Raw genomic sequence first — 18,984 nt, forward strand, 5'->3', positions numbered from 1 at the left:
TCTAAAAAGGGAACTTTGCCCAAAACACTTGTTCTTATTTCAGCTTTCCAGAAAACTTCTACCCTGGGCCAAGAAACTGACATTTAACATGTTTCAAATATAACCAATTAGGTTATGTTAAAGAGTGTCAAGCCAGCATCAACCTGAACTACAGAGATTACCGTCTATTCAAAAATCTTGCCAGCAATAGTTATCACCATTCAACTGAAAAAGTTGTTGTCCCTTCTGGGCATGCACTCTAAATAGTTTTAACCCTGCAAGATCTAGTTTGGATAAAACGGGTAAAAGTTCATAATGGATAAAAAGTCCAGTGTTATGTGTTGTCACAGAGGACAAAAGATTTAATTATGATCAAGTCCAAGTACGGCCTTACTAGAGAATTCTTATACTCTTAAATGAAGTAGTTTGTAGTCTCCAGCTTGTTTACATTTCTCTAAAAAAGTGTGTACGTGAGCTGTTTGCAATAAATCATATATCAAGGCAGCATGCTGTAGCAAGCAATTAAATTTGGATCATGTCACATTACTGCTGCAACCGCCTGAAGAACAAAAGTTTATCACTCACAAACCCAAGTCTCCTAGATGTCAGGAGAGCTAGTCACCAGATCATTGCCTAAGCTTTCTTACTGAAAGAGCTGATTAATATTAACTACTTATTTTAAATGAATAAACCAAAATTATATTAGTATATTTCAATATCAATAATTAATCTGAAAGGCACAACTTAATACTATTCTAACAGAGCATTTCACTGTGTGAACAGACTGAAGTCTAACTTGTACGTCACACCTAAATTAAACCGTGTTAGAACATTTTTCGCTAAAAGACAAATAGTTCAACTTCAAAATAGTGAGGGTAACTTCACACTCATCTGATGTATAATTAGGAGGGTAAGGAAAATTATGTAAAACACTGTTTACTCACAACAAGTAAGTTCATGATCGTATGTCCTATCTCCCCAAAGAGAGGCTTTCGGTGTCTGATACTTGTTACAGGAGTTGGGTATGCTTTCACAGGAAGAAAAGAACACTGTTACACATAAAGACCAAGCAAAATACTCTAACCCAATTAAAATATGTAACTTAAAAAAAAATAATAATAATAAGGTCAGATGCAGCCTTTCATTCTTTACCTTATGTAAAACGATAGACTTTAGCACTCATTGCAGGGAAATGGTATCAGAAAACAGACAATATCTGTGCTTACTTTGATTCAGCAGCACAAGATGCCTGTATAGCAAATGTGAAAGAACAGCAGCCCCTAAAAGCAGGAAGGGTTGCATTGCAGTGGCAACAGCCAGCCTGTAAACTGGGGTGAATGTACAAAAGTACAAATTTAAGTCCCAAGCCTTTGAAGAAACACATTTGTATTTAATTTTTGAAGGCAATGGCATTCACAGTGCATAAAGTTAAACACGTGCATAAGTCTTTACAGGATTGGGCCTTAACATGCATATTTAGTGTTAAAACTCACCTCTGTATTCTGCTCCCAATCTCAACATTAAGCGAATTGGAAAAACCTTTGCCCACGGTATTTCCAGTTTCTGAATGAGAATGCCACAAAGGAAAGGATTATTTGGTAACAGGAGATTATCAAGTTTCTGAAAAGTTGGTGCAACAAACAGGAATCCTCCATGATCCTTGCTACCAAGAAAGCTTTCAGTGAAGGTAAAATTTTCCAAGTTTCCTATGTATTTTCCTGGTGAAAGAGAGATACAGTTAAAATCTTCACCGTAAAAAACAAACACGTTAAGTATGCATTCTTATACATGTTGGTACCTGGAAGAAATCCACCCATTACTATGTGAACACTGTCTCTCTTGTGCATTTTTGAAGTAACAGGGTGCATATTGCAGCTTTTCAGGATAACAGGATACAGACCTCTGCCCCCCATCTCTATTGAAGTCCTTTATAGTTTTGTACAATGCATTACTGAAGTACTTGCACATTAAAAAATTGCCGTTTTTAGAAGCCAAATGTTCGAGACAATATTTTTAGCACTTTTGATACTATTGACATGGTATTGCATTTTATTCTAATCACTTTATAAGTCAATAGAACGCAGTTTCAAAACCCCTTTTTCAACTCAGACAGATCTTTTTAATAAAACTAATTTACAAAACAATTAACACTTCACAAAAATTCTGTTGGGCAAGTCTATGTACATACAATTAGTTAACTTTTGCAAATTAAGCTCTAATTCAAGAAAACATTTAAGCATGTGCTTAACTCTATTCAGGATAGCACTTGTCTTCCAGAACCAGAGCACAAAGGATTTACACCTACGACCCATCATACCAAAGTATTAGATTAAAAAAAGAAGAGAAGACAAAAATGCAATGAAGCAGTTTACAGGAGAACTAATACGAAAAAAAGGAAACATTCCTAAATTAAATCCCCTGTATCACTTTGACAGAATCTGAGGAAATAGTTATGAGCACGGAGAACTTTCAAACAAAATTAGTAGGAACCCTCTAAGAATGCAACACCATTTATTTCCTGCTTTGTGTTAAAGTCAGCAATAAGACACTAATCTTAAAGCTACAAATTAAAACTCCATACCTTTCACTGCATCCTTATATATGTCAACAAACAATGTGAAGATTTCTTTAGGAACAGCATCCTCATTTGGCAAACATACCAACATAATGATAATTTCTGCCTGACCCAAGCTATGTAATCCATTTGTTGAGAAGTACCAGCACTTTTCTGAAGAATCTTAGTGATAAGAAAAAATATTTTTTTTAAATTCACATATATGATACTCAGTCTTGGAATCAAATATATTAGAAATTGGAATTAATAATCTGTGGTCCTCTGTCCCTTTAATCCTACCACTGCAATATTGCGGTCTTAAAAAAAAAAATTGCAAACTGAAATTTCAGAAAGCACTGGATAACGAACTGCACAGGAGAGAGTAAGTCTCACAGGGACACTCTTCTCAGGCCATATTGTCTAGAGACCCAGGGGGTAACACCATAAATAAAAAACACTGGAGAAGATGTTTCAATAACAGGCATCAAAAAAAATCTGATAGGATACAGGTTCTGAAGGAACCGTACACGCTTGCTTCCTCACTGAATCAAGGTGCTGATTAAAGAAAGTTTTAATTGCAAAGGCAAACTTCACTATGGAACCCAAGGCAGAGGCTTATGTCTTTGAGTGAAACAAGTAATACGTCTTCATTTATCATATCCTCTTGCATAAATAAGTATGTTGCATGTTTGCAGCACACGCAGGTGCCACACTTATTTCTGTTTAAGTGACTAATGAAAAGGCATCAAAAACTCAGTCATTTTAAATAAAAAGGCCAGAAGGGACCATTGTGATAATTTAGTCTGACCTCCTGTGTAACACAGGCCATAGAACTTCTCCAAAATAATTCCTAGAACATCTCTCTCAGAAAAACATCCAATTTAAAAATTGTCAGTGATAGAGAATCCACCACAACCCTTGGTAAGTTGTTCCAATGGTTTATTACCCTTACTGTTAAAAATTTGCCTTACTTCCAGTCTGAATTTGTCTAGCTTCAACTTCCAGCCGTTGGATCAAGTTATATCTTCTTATGCTAGATTGGAAAGCCCTTATTATTAAAAATTTGTTCTGTACTTAGGTATTTACAGACTGTATTTTAAGTCACCCCGAACTTTCTTTTTGGCCTGGTCCCCACTAGCCCCCCACTTCGGACTAAGGTACGCAAATTCAGCTACGTTAATAACGTAGCTGAATTTGAAGTACCTTAGTCCGAACTTACCGCAGGTCCAGACGCGGCAGGGAGGCTCCCCCGTCGATGCCGCATACTCCTCTCGCCGAGCTGGAGTACCGGCGTCGACGGCGAGCACTTCCGGGATCGATCCGGGATCGATTTATCGCGTCTAAACCAGACGCGATAAATCGATCCCAGAACATCGATTGCCTGCCGCCGGACCATCAAGTGAGTGTAGACGTACCCTATGTTAAGCTAAATAAATTGAGCTCCTTGAGAATCACTATAAGGCATGCTTTCTAATCCCTTAATCATTCTTGTGGCTTTTCTCTGATCCCTCTCCAAGTTATCATCGTTTTTGAATTGTGGACATTGGAACTCAGCAGCATTCCAGCAACAGCTACGCCAGGTCCAAATACAAATGTAAAATAACCTCTCCACTCCTACTCAAGAGGCCCAGGTTCACATTAGCTCTTTTGGCCACAGCACCACACTAGAAGCTCATGTTCAGTTGACTATCCATCACAACTCCCAAATCTTTTAAACAGATATCTTAAGTTGCTGTAAAATGAACAGAAGTATCCTTTCATTATTTACACAGCAGGGTCTCCAGAGCTTTATTCAAACCTACAGATAAAAAAATCCCAATTAGACAGCATCTTACACAAATAAGTTTGAAATCTGTGTACAGTATGCATCAAAAATGCAGCACACATTTCTGGGGAAAACATTCTTATAAGAGCGTTCTTATTCCTTCCCAATGAAAGATATTGTTACGGTGAATACAGCCCTGCATTTGTCCTACAAAGGATACAACGACCAAGTAGGCTTATAAATAAATTACAAAAGGGGTTAAAAGTTGCTTTGAAGCACACTGAAAAAATTACTTTAAAAACCTTAAATTTACAAATTGGATAAAATAAGACAGCAATTGTGAAAATGTTTGAATTTTATCTGCTCAACCATCAAGATCGGTGAATTTAGTGTTTACACATTTCAAACATAATGAACCATGGAACATATGTAAATAAAAGGAAAATGTACATTACCTACTTACAAGATACTAACTTGACATTCACAAGGAGGTTTGCATTTAGGATAAATGTTAATGGATTAGGTCCTCCTTCTGCAAGAAGCAAGGTGACCTGCTGATGAGATGGGTGTTCTTCCACCAGAGGATCTAAATAAGATAAGGTCTGGATTAATCCCATACACCAGCCAATATCCATTTCCTCTCTATCTATAAAAGACATTACAAACTACAATGTATGAAATATGGTACTTGAAACTTCCATCTTTCTACTTAAGGAAACTGCTAAAAACACATTCTCTTGAACCTAAGGCAGACATATAGCAGCCAATGAATAGCAACATCACTTGTTTAAAGATGACTAGACCATATCACAAACAAAATAAGACAGTAGTATGTTGTCAAGTCATGCATAATATACAGCACCCAAGAACATATTGGCATCTTGCCAGGAGCTTCAGGGCCACAATTAGCTTGCTAGACATAGGCCTGGTTTGACATGAGTGGTTGAACATGGGTGAGGCCTCATTTCTTGGGAGACAGGATTAGAAAGGTAAATGGATCAGCAGACTGGAAACAGAATGTCTGTACTAGCTAAGATAAGGGGCAACATCCCGGGAACCATTTATGGATAAGATAAGCCTGGAACATAAAATGAGATAAAGAGTAAGTCGTGCATGAACTGTGCATGCTGTACAGGGATTGGCGCCTACAAAGTGACCAAGCCAATCACAAAATATGTAATGCAATGTATAGTAAATATAATTATATATATGAAGAGGTTTGCTGTGTAACTTTGGATGTATGGTATGCCCTATACCCACTCCCTATGCTTGAGTCCCATCATATCAGGGTAACTTTGCTGTGTACCAAATAAAGGAACCTGAATAATGAGACTGGAGTTGAACTGAGAGTGGAAGAGTTCTTGCTAAATAGTACTAATAAACTCCTCAACACCATATGTGGTCTGCAACTTGTGCACCAGTATTATGCTTCATATGCAAACATAGTTGGGCTCAAATACTAATTGATACTGTTGTGGTTATGCTCACGGTTTTTTTTCATAATATACAAGTTCATATAAGTGCAAGTTCAGCTACCAAGCTGGATCCAAAATACCGCAAAATAATGTGCATTTTAAAACAATGTTAATTTGGCTTCTGGAATGTCACAGTGTATACATGAAAGTCCATATATTTTTAGAAAGCTTGCATCCAGTAAACACTAGTATTCCCCAGTCCAAATTTTACCTTTTCCTTTTTCTCCAGTTGCAAGTAAGAGTGGTGGCAGTCCATCATCATCATGAATAAGGCTGAACTCTTTGCTAACACAGTTTCCAATACCACATAGCATTCTGTAGTCTGTAGGACTAACAGGTGAATCATCATTAGTTTGGTTAACTGTGGCAAGACTAGGAGACTTCTCAACTTTTGTAATAAAAGGTAATTCATCAGCAGCTGGAATTACAGAGTCAGGACTATGCAACATCTCAGTTTTCCCTGTAGTGGGCAACTGGTCATCATCTGGAGCAACATGTAAGGAACAATGGAATTTCTCAGTTCCTGCAGTAATTGGAGTTTCATCCTTTGGTTTTACATCAGTTACACAGATGTAATCTACCGGACTTGCAACCTATGAGAAACAAAATAGATTGTTGATTAGATTTGTTATTCAGCATCCCTGAACAGCACTAGTATTCTCCTATATTAGTGTTTCAAATGCAAAAGCAGCCAACAAAGAGGGTATACAGTCATATAGAGAATCTTAGGGGACATTTTCCTAAAACAGAAAGCAAGCCACATCTCTGAAAATTACAGCACTTTTGCATCTTTAATACATATTACGGCACAGGTAAATATATCTGAGTCTAAAATAATTAGTATAATATTTAGTCTGATATTTACCTGTTCTATAGTAATTCATACCTAAAAATGGAGCATCTATTATTTTCTAGTATGACACAGTCAGTAGACACAACACAGTCAAGGATTACATTACTAGCCACGAACAACTAGGCAGAGTTACCAGTATGACTTTATTTGGCAAGGCTCTTGAATACTGTAATTTGCCATAATTTGGACCTGAAGTATCTGCAGACAGTTATCTTTACATGATTTACTAATAGCAGCTTACTCCAGCATTTAATAGTACTGCTCGTTTCTACTCTAGGTGTCACATCTATGCTGCCCCCTGGGTGAATTATGTAAAGCTGACAGGGTGTGGAGATACGAAGCAGCACAAAAAGGACATCAGTTTTTCCCATATGACTAAAGTAAAACTAAAATCCCACACTATCAGCCCAGGCATTTCCCTCCTCCCTTCTTTTTCCATTTCATCGATGCAGCTCTCCTGGAATTGGCAGTTTCCCAGTGTGCACTGGGTTGTGACAGAAGTGCCATTTGTTTTAAGCACTGGTAAACACTACGCACATAGAAAACTGAAAACCAAAAAATTACTTCCTAAGGGCTTGTTATTTCATGAACAGATGAGGATAACTGGCTTCCTTACATTTTAAATTTGCAAATTTATACAACAATTGAATATATCAAGTTGTATCCCTCTCCTGTCATCTCTCCAGCTCTCTTGCTTTCTTAAACTATAAGCTCTTTGGATAAGACCACGTCTTTGTAAAACAGTTGGCACAATGGGACACAACTTCAATGCAAGTAATAACATTTTTTGAATTATAAAGAAAAAAAAGTGTTGGTATGATATGGCAGGGCAGGAAGGGATGGAAAGTCAAGAGCCTCTCTCACTCCCAGCAGAAACAATCAAGAGACCGGCTCCCTCCCTGTGCCAGCACCATAAAAATAAGGCATGTGAGTGCACCATACAAAATACAACCACCCTACCCCCGCAAAACACCCTTACCTTTCTATTTAGTTTGAACATCGAAAAGTCAGATTATTTTCAATTCTAACTTGGTGCACCGGGGCATTAAGCGACTCCTGGCAGAACCAGGTTAGTTTTTAAAAGACAGAAGCAATTTTCTATCTGATCATTAAAAAAAAAAAAAAAAAAAGGAACTTTTACTGTCAACATGTTAATAAAGACAGAATTCAGAACTCTATAAGATAAAAATACTTATAGCCAAAAACAATTACTTTAATACTATGCAGAAGAACTGGAGTCATAACATTTTCTACATAACGTTCAACTACATAATTTTAAAGTTTCAACGGAGACACAATACACTGAACATACTCTTATCCACATGGTTTCTGTTTAAATGTGGTCTCGTCTACAACTTCAACATAAAAACTGAACAGCTACCCAAAAGCCTTTCCAGAAAGCAGGGTGGATTAAAGAAAGAAAAAAAGTTGAATAATTTAAAATAAATCAGATTTTTTATTTAACCTGGATTTTGATTGTTAATTATAATAATTTCTTTTAAAAAATAAACCTGTTTAAGATTAAAGCTGAATAAAAAAAATATGTTAAGACTAGGGCTGTCAAGCGTTTAAAAAAAATAATCAATCTGTTAATTACTGTTAAACTATAATAGTATACGATTTATTTAAATATTTTTGGATGTTTTCTACATTTTCTAATATATTGATTTCAATTACAACACATAATACAAAGTGTACACCACTCACTTTATATTTACTTTGATTACAAATTTGTGCTGTAAAAAACAAAAGAAATAGTATTTTTCATTTCACCTCATACAAGTACCGTAATGCAATCTCTATCATGAAAGTTTAACTTACAAATGTAGAATTATGTACAAAAAAATAACTGCATTCAAAAATAAAACAATGTAAAAAACTTTAGAGCCTACAAGTCCAGTCAGTCCTACTTCTTGCTCAGCCATTCACTCAGACAAACAAGTTTGTTTACATTTACAGGAGATAATGCTGCCTGCTTCTTGTTTACAGTGTCACCTGAAAGCAAGAACAGGTATTCGCATGACACTGTTGTAGCCCACGTCGCAAGATATTTACATGCCAGATGTGCTGAAGATTCCTATGTCCCTTCATGCTTCAACCACCATTCCAGAGGACATGCTTCCATGTTGATGATGGGTTCTGCTCACTAACGATCCAAAGCAGTGCAGACTGATGCATATTCACTTTCATCATCTGAGTCAGATGCCACCAGCAGAAGGTTGATATTCTTTTTTGGTTGTTCGGGTTCTGTAGCTTCTGCATCAGAGTGTTGCTCTTTTAAGACTTCTGAAAGCATGCTCCACACCTCATCCCTCTCAGATTTTGGAAAGCACTTCAGATTCTTAAACCTTGGGTCGAGTGCTGGAGCTATCTTTAGAAATCTCACATTGGTACCTTCTTCGCGTTTTGACAAATCTGCAGTGGAAGTATTCTTAAAACGAACAACATGTGCTGGGTCATCATCCGAGACAGCTATAACATGAAATACATGGCAGAATGCAGGTAAAACAAAGCAGGAGACATACTACTCTCCCCCAATGAGTTCAGTCAAAATGTAATTAATGCATTTTTTTTTTAAATGAGCGTCATCAGCATGGAAGCATGTCCTCTGGAATAGTGGCCGAAACATGAAGGGGCATATGAATGTTTAGCATATCTGGCACGTAAATACCTTGCAATGCCGACTACAAAAGTGCCATGCGAATGCCTGTCTCAATTTTAGGTGATGTTTTAAATAAGCCGGCAGCTTTATCTCCCGTAAATGTAAACAAACTTGATAGTCTTAGCGATTAGCTGAATAAGAAGTAGGACTGAGTAGACTTGTAGGCTCTAAAATTTTACACGGTTTTGTTTTTAAGTGCAGTTATGTAACAAAATAAAAATCTACATTTGTAAGTTGCACTTTCACAATAAAAAGATTGTATTACAGTATTTGTATGGGGTGAATTGAAAAATACTATTTCTTTTATCATTTTTACAGTACAAATATTTGTAATAATATAATACAACACTTTGTATTCTGAGTTGTAACTGAAATTAATATATTTGAAAATGTAGAAAAACGTCCGAAAATATTTACTAAATTTCAATTGGTAGTCTATTGTTTAACAGTGCAATTAAAACTGCGATTAATTTTTTTGAGTTAATTGCGAGTTAACCGCGATTAATCGACAGCCCTACTTAAGACCTAAACTACTTATAATCTCAAGCATTAAAAGTAATTAAGTTGAATCCATGAGCCTCTATCAATAATACTGGCTTTTCTATACACAGAAAGCAGCAGGGAAAAACTAACTTTTGAGGCCAAGCTTTATAAATATGGCACAGTAAGTAATGTACTACCTTAAGAGCTTGATCCTGTGGGGGGCCCAGGGGCTGTGCTAATGGGTGCAAGAGACTGGCAAAGTCATCACAAGTGCTGGGACCCAACCTCTGATTCCAGGAATCATCATCATGTCTCTCATCAGGATCATCCACTGAGCCCACCTAGCTAGTCTCAGACTCCTATTTTATAGTTTCTCCCTACCTGAATTCTGATTGGCTCAGTTCTCAAATTATTAATATTTATGACTGCACCCACCATGGAAACTCACTCTCCAGCTCACGGAAAAACACTGATCTGCCTAGTAACTACCTGACCTTGCTTCTGAGCACTTCAAGCAAATGGCTTTGCTCCAGTTCCTTGCATGTGTACACAAACAGAAATCCCCCTGGGTCTCTAAACAAACAAAATACTGCAATGCAAAAGACATGCAGGTTACATAAGCAGAAATCTTGGACTATAGTTAGTTCTTTTGTTTTTCTGAGGGTTCAGGTAGTTATTTAACAAAGGAGAAGGAGCAGGGTGTGTAACCAGAAAGGAGCAACACTAGTGTAAAAGCAGGACACTGTGAGAAGAGGAGACAATATTCTTTGAATTGCAGCCTTTAGTATTTACACACCTGGGAACTGGAGGAAAAAACTGTCATGGCTGCATATTGTAAAAAAAAAAAAAAAAAAAAAAAAAAAAAAAAAAAGGACTATTTGGGAATATTTTCAAGAAATTCAGGAACCTCTGGTCTGGATAAAAAAGGAACATGTGCCAAATGTAAACAGTGCAACAAAGAGATGCAAGGCCTGGTTAACAGAATGAAACACTATGAAAAACGCTCCTCAGAAGGCAATGACTTTGAAGATGACGATGTGGACATGTCTGAGCAATATGTATCAACTGGTTAGTCAACTTATTTTGGTACCATTCTTATGGACTCCCTACAATGTCTTAATATGCTAGAAAATGACAACTTAGATTGTCATCAATTTATGTTTTGGGTGAATTACTTAGTTACAAATTTCAAAGTGTCTATTCAAAATGTAATTGGTTTATTAGTTTGTTATGAGAGTATTTATCAATTAAATTTTTACTATTACTGCTGGACTTTTGGAATGATTTTTTTATTGCTCAGTGTAATCAGACATTCTAGGTGAAGATTTCCTGTTTAAAAGTAAAGTTTATTTATAAAGATGGATGTTCATATATGTAAACATCTATCATCTGCAATATCTCCTGGTACCACCAGCAGTGCTGCAACTAAAGATGTCAAACAGTAAATGACCTGTTAATAAAAGGAAGATTTTCTTCATTATCATCAACCATCATATTCAGCACCAGCAAATTCCAGAAAGGCTCTAGATTGTTCAATTCATTCATGCAACAAATTCTCCCTTCATCTTGTTCAGAACAAGCATTTCACTGACATGGTTCAGTTATTATGACCAGACTACACTCCACCTAGCAGGACAGATATTGTTGGGATGTTGCTGGATATAGTGTATGAGAAGGAAATTGATCAGTGTGCAGAAAACATTGATGGGAAATTTGTTAATCTGAGTCTTGATGGATGGAGCAATATACACAATTGTACAGTAATATGTGCTTGTGTGACAACGGAAGATGGCATTGTCTATTTTACAGAAACAATTCATACAATCAGGAAATGCCCATACAGCAGACTACTTAAAAGAAAGAACTGTAAAAGCTACAACAAACTGACCACAAATTAAAGTGTCAAGAGCGTAGCTTTGTCACAGATAATGCTTCAAATATAGCAAAGATGAGAAGAAATCTAGAAGATGGTAATGAAGGAAACCTAAAATATATATATGGGAGCAGTGCTCATTTAATGTATCTTTTAGCCAAAGACTTAAGTACAACTCCAGGAATAAAGGAAAATGTTGAAACTACAAGATTCTTCCATAACAACACACTTTGCTTCAGCTTTACTGAATAGAGCTGAAGAATCCAAACTAATTCTCCCCCAAGATGTATGATGGAATTCAGTGGTTGAATCTTTTGAGCTTTTTATTAAGAACTAGACTATTCTGATAAATTGTGAAGGAATTCATGACAAAATAGATGGAACTATCACAATGAAAGCAGTCAACTTCAGACTAAAAGCAAAATGTGGACAATATGCTGAATATACTAAACCTATTTCCATTGCCTCGGACAATTGGCAGAAAGATTGCTACTGATGCTGTTGAAATTTGGAAAGAACTTCAAAAGATATTGCAGAAAGATTTACCCAACGACAAAGTTAAATTGCAGGTAGTGAAGAAACAGATTTACTCCATCTCATTTTCTTGCCAATATTTTCAACCCAAAGTCCTAGAGTAGGTGCCTAACTCCTGAAGGAGATGCTGCTATGGCATTGGTATCTAATAATCATCCATCAATCATGCCAACCATGATAAATTTCAGGGCTGGAGGTAAACCATTCAAGCAGACATGTTTGCTGATAATATTTTTTAAAAAGTCACACCACTGAACTGGTGGAAGTCACTAAGTACCTGGAACCAAAGTTTGCTGAAATACTAAACCAGCTTTTGACAGAAATAGGTATAGAAAGAATCTTTTTCATCTGGACTAATTCAGTCAATGTTGAGAAATCTACTGGAGTTGAAAAAGCAGGAAAACTTGTCTCTCAACCTATGAATAAAAATGAGGAAGGAGGGGATAAGATTTATTAATTTTAAAAGTCTGAAGGACAACTTAGTTACTTAGGAGGCTGCTGTCTCATTTTCAAGAGACTTAGGCGAGTAGGAACTTAAGCTCCAGTCAGTCACTTTCACTTAGGCATATTTGAAAGTTTTCCCAGGCTGACCTGAAATAATGAGTTTAATTCACGGACTACAGTTAATTGCTCTATTCTTTTAATGAATCATTTAATTGTAAAATATTAAACTTATTTTCATAAGAGAAGTTTATGTATCCAAAACATTTAAGGTTGTTTTGTTTAGTAAGTTGTGTATGCTATTTTGTGTTTAATTAAATTCCAGTTACCATCCTAATGCAGCTTGACACAAATAATGAGCAAAAAGTTAATTACCTAAATAAGCAACATATCATTCACCATGTTCTCACACACTAAAAATGTACAATTAAAAATAATTGAAAACATTAAATTATACAGTTGCTTAAATAAATGTATATAGTTATAATCTAACCTCCAAGGTAGCAAAAAAAGATGTATCAAATCTAGTGTAAAGGTTCTATTTAGTTGTAATTCAACATGTTTTAATGGTGTTATCAACCAGTGAAAATGTATCTTTCTTTAGAAAATAACTGAAGTACAAACGAAAAAGTTGATTAAAATTGATGCAACCCAACTGGCCAGAGAGGAGTCAAAGCCACATAACACTGCAGTTATGAAGGTGTCATCTTAAATGGGCAAACAAAGCTGTTTAAAGACAATCAACTTTTTATTTATGAAAATCATGGATCAGTGTATACTTTTGAGAATATACCATATGCACCTCTGGTAAGTCAGGGCTTACTGGACTCAGCTCTTGCGAAGACCTCTTGACTCCAGAAGATAGTTTTGTTGTGTCTGCAACTTCACCATTAGGCAAAATACCATCTGCAAACCAGACTCTCCTCTGTTCTCTGGTGCACAGCCCTAAAATGGGTTAAAAAAAGAACAGTAATTTGGTATTACCACAGTGTTCCAGCAGCAAACGGGTCTGTATAAAATTTCAGGCTTTTTTCCAAATTAAGATTTTACATTAAGCATGTTGGATTTAGTATGAACCACAATTATAGTTCAGATATTTTTGTAGTGCAAGTGTTGCATCTTTCTACATATATTTCTCCAAAACGTGGGAATTGTCAGATTTAAAAGTAGTAAAAGTTACTGGAACTAAGCAGTCACCCTACACACAAAACTGGTATTCTCTCCAATCAGTCAAGCAGAACTGTGGGCAAAGATATTCCCACACCAGCAGCAGAAGTAACCAAGCTATAGTTAATGCATCAATTCCTATTTAGTTAAAACAGGCTGCTATTTACTTAATTACCTCTGGAGTAGTAGAACTATGGCAACATATCATGGATACAAGACAATAGTTTATCAACAAAATTCATATAACCTACCACTTTTTGTTTTAAAGATACTCTAAGTACATCTAATCTTTTATCAGTGACATTTTTGTAGTAAACAGCCAAAATTCAGAAGTGTAGTTGACATATATGAGATGAAGATGTGCTTTATCCATTATCACTTCTAGCCAGAGAATGTTTTGTCACCCAACTACTTGCTTTGTTTCAGTATTATTTATATTACTGTAGCACCTAGAGACCCCATCTGAGATCACAGTCCCTTGTGCTATACATCGGACACAGTAAGAGACCCTACCCTGAAAAACTTACAACCGAACTAGACAAGATAGGGGTAATACTTCCTTTAGCTATTTTACAGATGAAGAACTAAGACAAAGATTGAGTGACTCGCCCAAGCTCACACAGGGAGCCTGAGTCCATGGCAGAACTCAGAATTGAATGCAGGTTTCTCTGAATCCTAGTCCAGTATCTTAACCCTAATAGCCTTTTCTGAATGGCTACACTGATCAATTAAAGAAATCTAGCCATTTTGCAAAGGCATCTATTCTATGTATGTGTTGAAAGAGTATATGCTGAATAGCTTAGAAAGTTTAGATAACAGATTGCAACTCAAAATTACTTAACTTACCATCAGCACCTGGTTGTTTAAGTACAGAGATAGGTAACAAAACAGAAGATGAAGGAGAATTAGGTGTGCCAACTGTCTGAGCTTCCTGCAAAGGTGGAACAGTAGAACAACATTCAGAGGAGATACTGGAATTGGGGATAGGACCAGTTGGACTCATCATCCTTTCAAATGCCTGTGCTAAAAGGAAAAAATGCACTTAGTGTTTAAGATTTATTAAATGTTTACAGCTACCTCAAATTTTAAATTAAATATTCCTGTCTGCTGTTTTTCTTCTAAACATAGAAATGGACACTCATTGTACAGCCTTTTGCTTCAGCAGTGACCATACATCAAACCATGTAATTCCTGCAACCACACATGCTTCATTTACAACAAAAACAACGAGGAATCCTTGTGGCACCTTAGAGACTAATACATTTATTTGGGAATAAGCTTTCATGGGCACAACAAAAAGTTAGCACTACAAAAAATAATTTTCCTTCTGCTGATATTCACTCCTTGTCAACTGTTGGGAATGGGCCACATCCACCCTGATTGAATTGGCTTTGTTAGCACTGACCCCCCACTTGGTAAGGCAACTCCCATCTTTTCATGTGCTGTATATTTATACCTGCCTACTGTATTTTTCACTCCATGCATCTCATGAAGTGGGTTATAGCCCTCGAAAGCTTATGCCCAAATAAATTTGTTAGTCTCTAAGGTGCCACAAGGACTCCTCATGGTTTTTACTGATGCAGACTAACACGACTACCCCCTGAAACCTATCATTTACAACAGTACTCAAACGGAGAAGGATATTCACAGAGACTGTAAAAAAATAGACCAAGGATTTCCCAACTTAAGTAGTGATACTATGTTCTTCTGTATATTAATCACAAATCACACTAGCTTCATTTCATGCTCAGTTGTGAAAATGTTTGTGAAGTACTGACAAATCCCATATTCTCCATATTGGGAAAGATAAAGAAGGGTCTATGGTGGAGTTTCAATACCAAGCAGGAGAATATTACAAGTAAAAACAAGCTTTAACTGGGATAATCAAAAAGGAAGAAATTAATTTGATTCATGATTAAAAAACCATGTTAAATAAAACAGGAATGCACTCCTCTTTTATCTTTGTTAAATGTTTCAATACAAGAAATTAGGGCTTCAGTTTGTCACTCTTGTTCCCAATACTAATAATGTCACATCTTCGCACAATTTAACCTTCCTCAAAAGGACTGCACAATCTTGCCTAGTCCATTTAGACAAACATTTATGACACAAGTGGAGGCATAACAGAGTGGACTAGGGGGACATGGTCTTGGGAACAATCTGATGAAGACTTCTTCAGCTAAACAGAGGTTGAAAATGTTGCTTGCCTCAACACACAGCCTTGGGAAAGGAATTACATGCAGTATTTTTGCAACTTAGACTCCCCACCAACCAACCAAACAGCAGCACTCTAGCTGCATTAGAAATCCTATGCTTTGCCATCAAGTATATGCATAATTACTGTGGCTGTGGCAGAGAATGAAGATGGAAGATTGAAGTCACTGACATCTACTAGACAGGCAAATTTTATCAACATTTCAATCACAGTCTTAGAAAGGAAACGCTTCCTCCTGGTACACAGATTCATCCTTCAGTCCTAAAATAACAATTTTGCTTAACTTTTCTCCTTTGATGAAAGTAATAATTACAAGTAAATAAAACCATGGTCACAACTTTTTACCTTTATTAATAGATTTGTAACAGCCAATACAGACTCTTGCTTCCTTTTCAGTGTACTGCAGCTTACACTTCCGATTGCAACAGACACCACAGAACACCTGGGTCAGAACAAAATCTAGTTTAAACATTTTACGTGGAGATGGTAGTGCCACCTATAGTTAAGACATCTTATAATGACACGTGTCAGGCAATTTTTACTTACTTGTATAATTACCAAACTAACCATTTAAGATGAAATTTTCCATACTGGGTGTCTGCCTCATGCTGAAATTTTTAAATTTCAGCAAAAATGGTGTAGCCATCTCTCAAAATGAGGCTGGGGTGGAAATTTTTGCCCTCTCTCAAATACATTTCCATAACCATTTCTCATTGAGAAGCTCTAGATCCTCATGCTTTGGAGCAGAAATTTGAAGTTTAGGAAGGACTGCCTTTATGTTGAGGATGCACTTTTTGCTGTTCCCATGAAAATACACCTAAATTTGGCCAAATTATAAGCCTTTGAAAGAAAGATTTTAGGTCTCATGAAGGTGGCCACTCCTTAAATGGGGAAAAATGCATTTACAATGACCATGAGAAACCTAGAAAGTGTAGGATGAGAAAAGATGGGTTTGACCTTAATGTAACTTCTGAGCAGATATTACTGCCATATGGAGCTTTAGAGAAGTTAAGGATAACCCCCAAGACTTAAAGGTGCAGAAGACGCTGTAAGACAGCAGAGTTCCCAGCCTAAGACTGAGCAAACCTTTTATCCAGTGGCCCAGATGGTAAACCCACTTGCATTTTTTTTTTGGTCATATGTTAGACTGGAGTCCCCCTGGATTGTAAGAAGATGGTCTGAACCCTCAAAGAACAGGAACTTCATTATGCAGCAGATTATCCTCCATACTACTAGGGGAAGTGTATCTAGGTTGAGTGGCAGAATCCCTCTCCTTAATATTGAGAGCAGGCAGCAAGCATGCATATTCTCTGGCCACCTGCAGAAGACCTGGATACCAGTACTGACAAGGTCACAAAGTTGGGTCAAATGAGCCTGATCTTCCTTATGACCCTGGGCATCAAGGGAATGGAACAGAAAGCATATAGAAGATGTTGGCTCTAGTCCAGCAGAAATGCATCTGAGGCCTGGTCTACACTAGGCGTTTATGTCGAAGTTAGCGCCGTTACATCGAATTAACCCTGCACCCGTCCACACCGCGAAGGTATTTAGTTCGATATAGAGGTCTCTTTAATTCGACTTCTGTACTCCTCCCCGACGAGGGGAGTAGCGCTAAATTCGACATGGCCATGTCGAATTAGGCTAGGTGTGGATGGAAATCGACGCTAATAGCTCCGGGAGCTATCCCACAGTGCACCACTCTGTTGACGCTCTGGACAGCAGTACGAGCTCGGATGCTCTGAACAGCCACACAGGAAAAGCCCCGGGAAAATTTGAATTTGAATTCCTTTTCCTGTCTGGCCAGTTTGAATCTCATTTCCTGTCTGGACATTGTGGCGAGCTCAGCAGCACTGGCAATGATGCAGAGCTCTCCAGCAGTGATGGCCGTGCAATCTCAGAATAGAAAGAGGGCCCCAGCATGGACTGATCGGGAAGTCTTGGATCTCATCGCTGTGTGGGGTGATGAGTCCGTGCTTTCCGAGCTGCGCTCCAAGAAACGGAATGCAAAGATCTACGAGAAGATCTCTAAAGACATGTCAGAGAGAGGATACAGCCGGGATGCAACGCAGTGCCGCGTGAAAATCAAGGAGCTGAGACAAGGCTACCAGAAGACCAAAGAGGCAAACGGACGCTCCGGATCCCATCCCCAGACATCCCGTTTCTACGAGGCACTGCATTCCATCCTAGGTGCGGCCGCCACCACTACCCCACCAGTGACCGTGGACTCTGAGGATGGGATATTGTCCACGGCCGGATCCTCGGACATGTTAGCGGACGGGGAAGATGAGGAAGGAGAAGAGGTGGACGAGGCAGTCGACAGCACTCACAACGCTGGTTTCCCCGACAGCCAGGATCTCTTCATCACCCTTACAGAGATCCCCTACCAACCGTCCCCAGCCGTTACCCCGGACACAGAATCTGGGGAAGGATCAGCCAGTAAGTGTTGTAAACATCTAAACATTTATTTTTAACAGAACAGGAATATTAACAATTAAAAAAATGGGTTTCTCATGATTAGTTTGCCCTAGGCGCTTAACGGTTCAGTCATGGGCAGTGCAACTATTGAAAAAAAAAATCTAGCAATGTCCAGTTTTGCATGATTGTCCTGCCCAAGCCGCTCTACTGTTTAGTCACTGCTACAGCAGCTAGAGTAAAATGCGGTCTATATGTCCGGGGATGGAGCAGAAATCCTCCTGTGACATCTCGAGGAAGCTCTCCTGGAGGTAATTGGAAATCCGTTGCATTAGGTTCCTGGGGAGAGCGGCCTTATTGGGTCCTCCGTAGTACGACACGTTGCCGCGCCACGAGACAAGCAAGTACTCGGGAATCATTGCTCTGCACAGCAGGGCGGCATACGGCCCTGGTCTTTGGAGGCTTTCCTGGAGCATTCTCTCTTTCTCGCTGTCAGAGATCCTCATGAGGGTGATGTCGCTCATGGTGACCTGCTTTGAATGAGGTAGGGGAATGTTAGTGTTGGGACTGC

General features: G+C 37.9%; 1 protein-coding gene across 2 annotated transcripts in view; it reads right to left on the bottom strand.

Annotated features, from left to right (window-relative positions):
* Positions 1 to 18,984, bottom strand: part of ZFYVE16 (zinc finger FYVE-type containing 16) — a 54,921-nt gene that overhangs the window by 10,105 nt on the left and 25,832 nt on the right. The window contains exons 4-11 of one of the 2 annotated variants that reach the window (XM_054031599.1): positions 16,347 to 16,443; positions 14,633 to 14,809; positions 13,443 to 13,564; positions 5,985 to 6,366; positions 4,762 to 4,884; positions 2,561 to 2,716; positions 1,473 to 1,697; positions 924 to 1,006 (exon numbers count right to left, since the gene is read on the bottom strand). In XM_054031599.1, coding sequence (XP_053887574.1) covers positions 924 to 1,006; positions 1,473 to 1,697; positions 2,561 to 2,716; positions 4,762 to 4,884; positions 5,985 to 6,366; positions 13,443 to 13,564; positions 14,633 to 14,809; positions 16,347 to 16,443 — 1,365 coding nt within the window. Of the gene's footprint in view, positions 1 to 923; positions 1,007 to 1,472; positions 1,698 to 2,560; positions 2,717 to 4,761; positions 4,885 to 5,984; positions 6,367 to 13,421; positions 13,565 to 14,632; positions 14,810 to 16,346; positions 16,444 to 18,984 lie in introns of both variants that reach the window. The other variant, XM_054031598.1, reaches the window with a different exon arrangement.

The sequence above is a fragment of the Malaclemys terrapin genome, chromosome 6 (assembly GCF_027887155.1).
Source record: "Malaclemys terrapin pileata isolate rMalTer1 chromosome 6, rMalTer1.hap1, whole genome shotgun sequence".
Classification (NCBI taxonomy): Eukaryota; Metazoa; Chordata; order Testudines; family Emydidae; genus Malaclemys; species Malaclemys terrapin.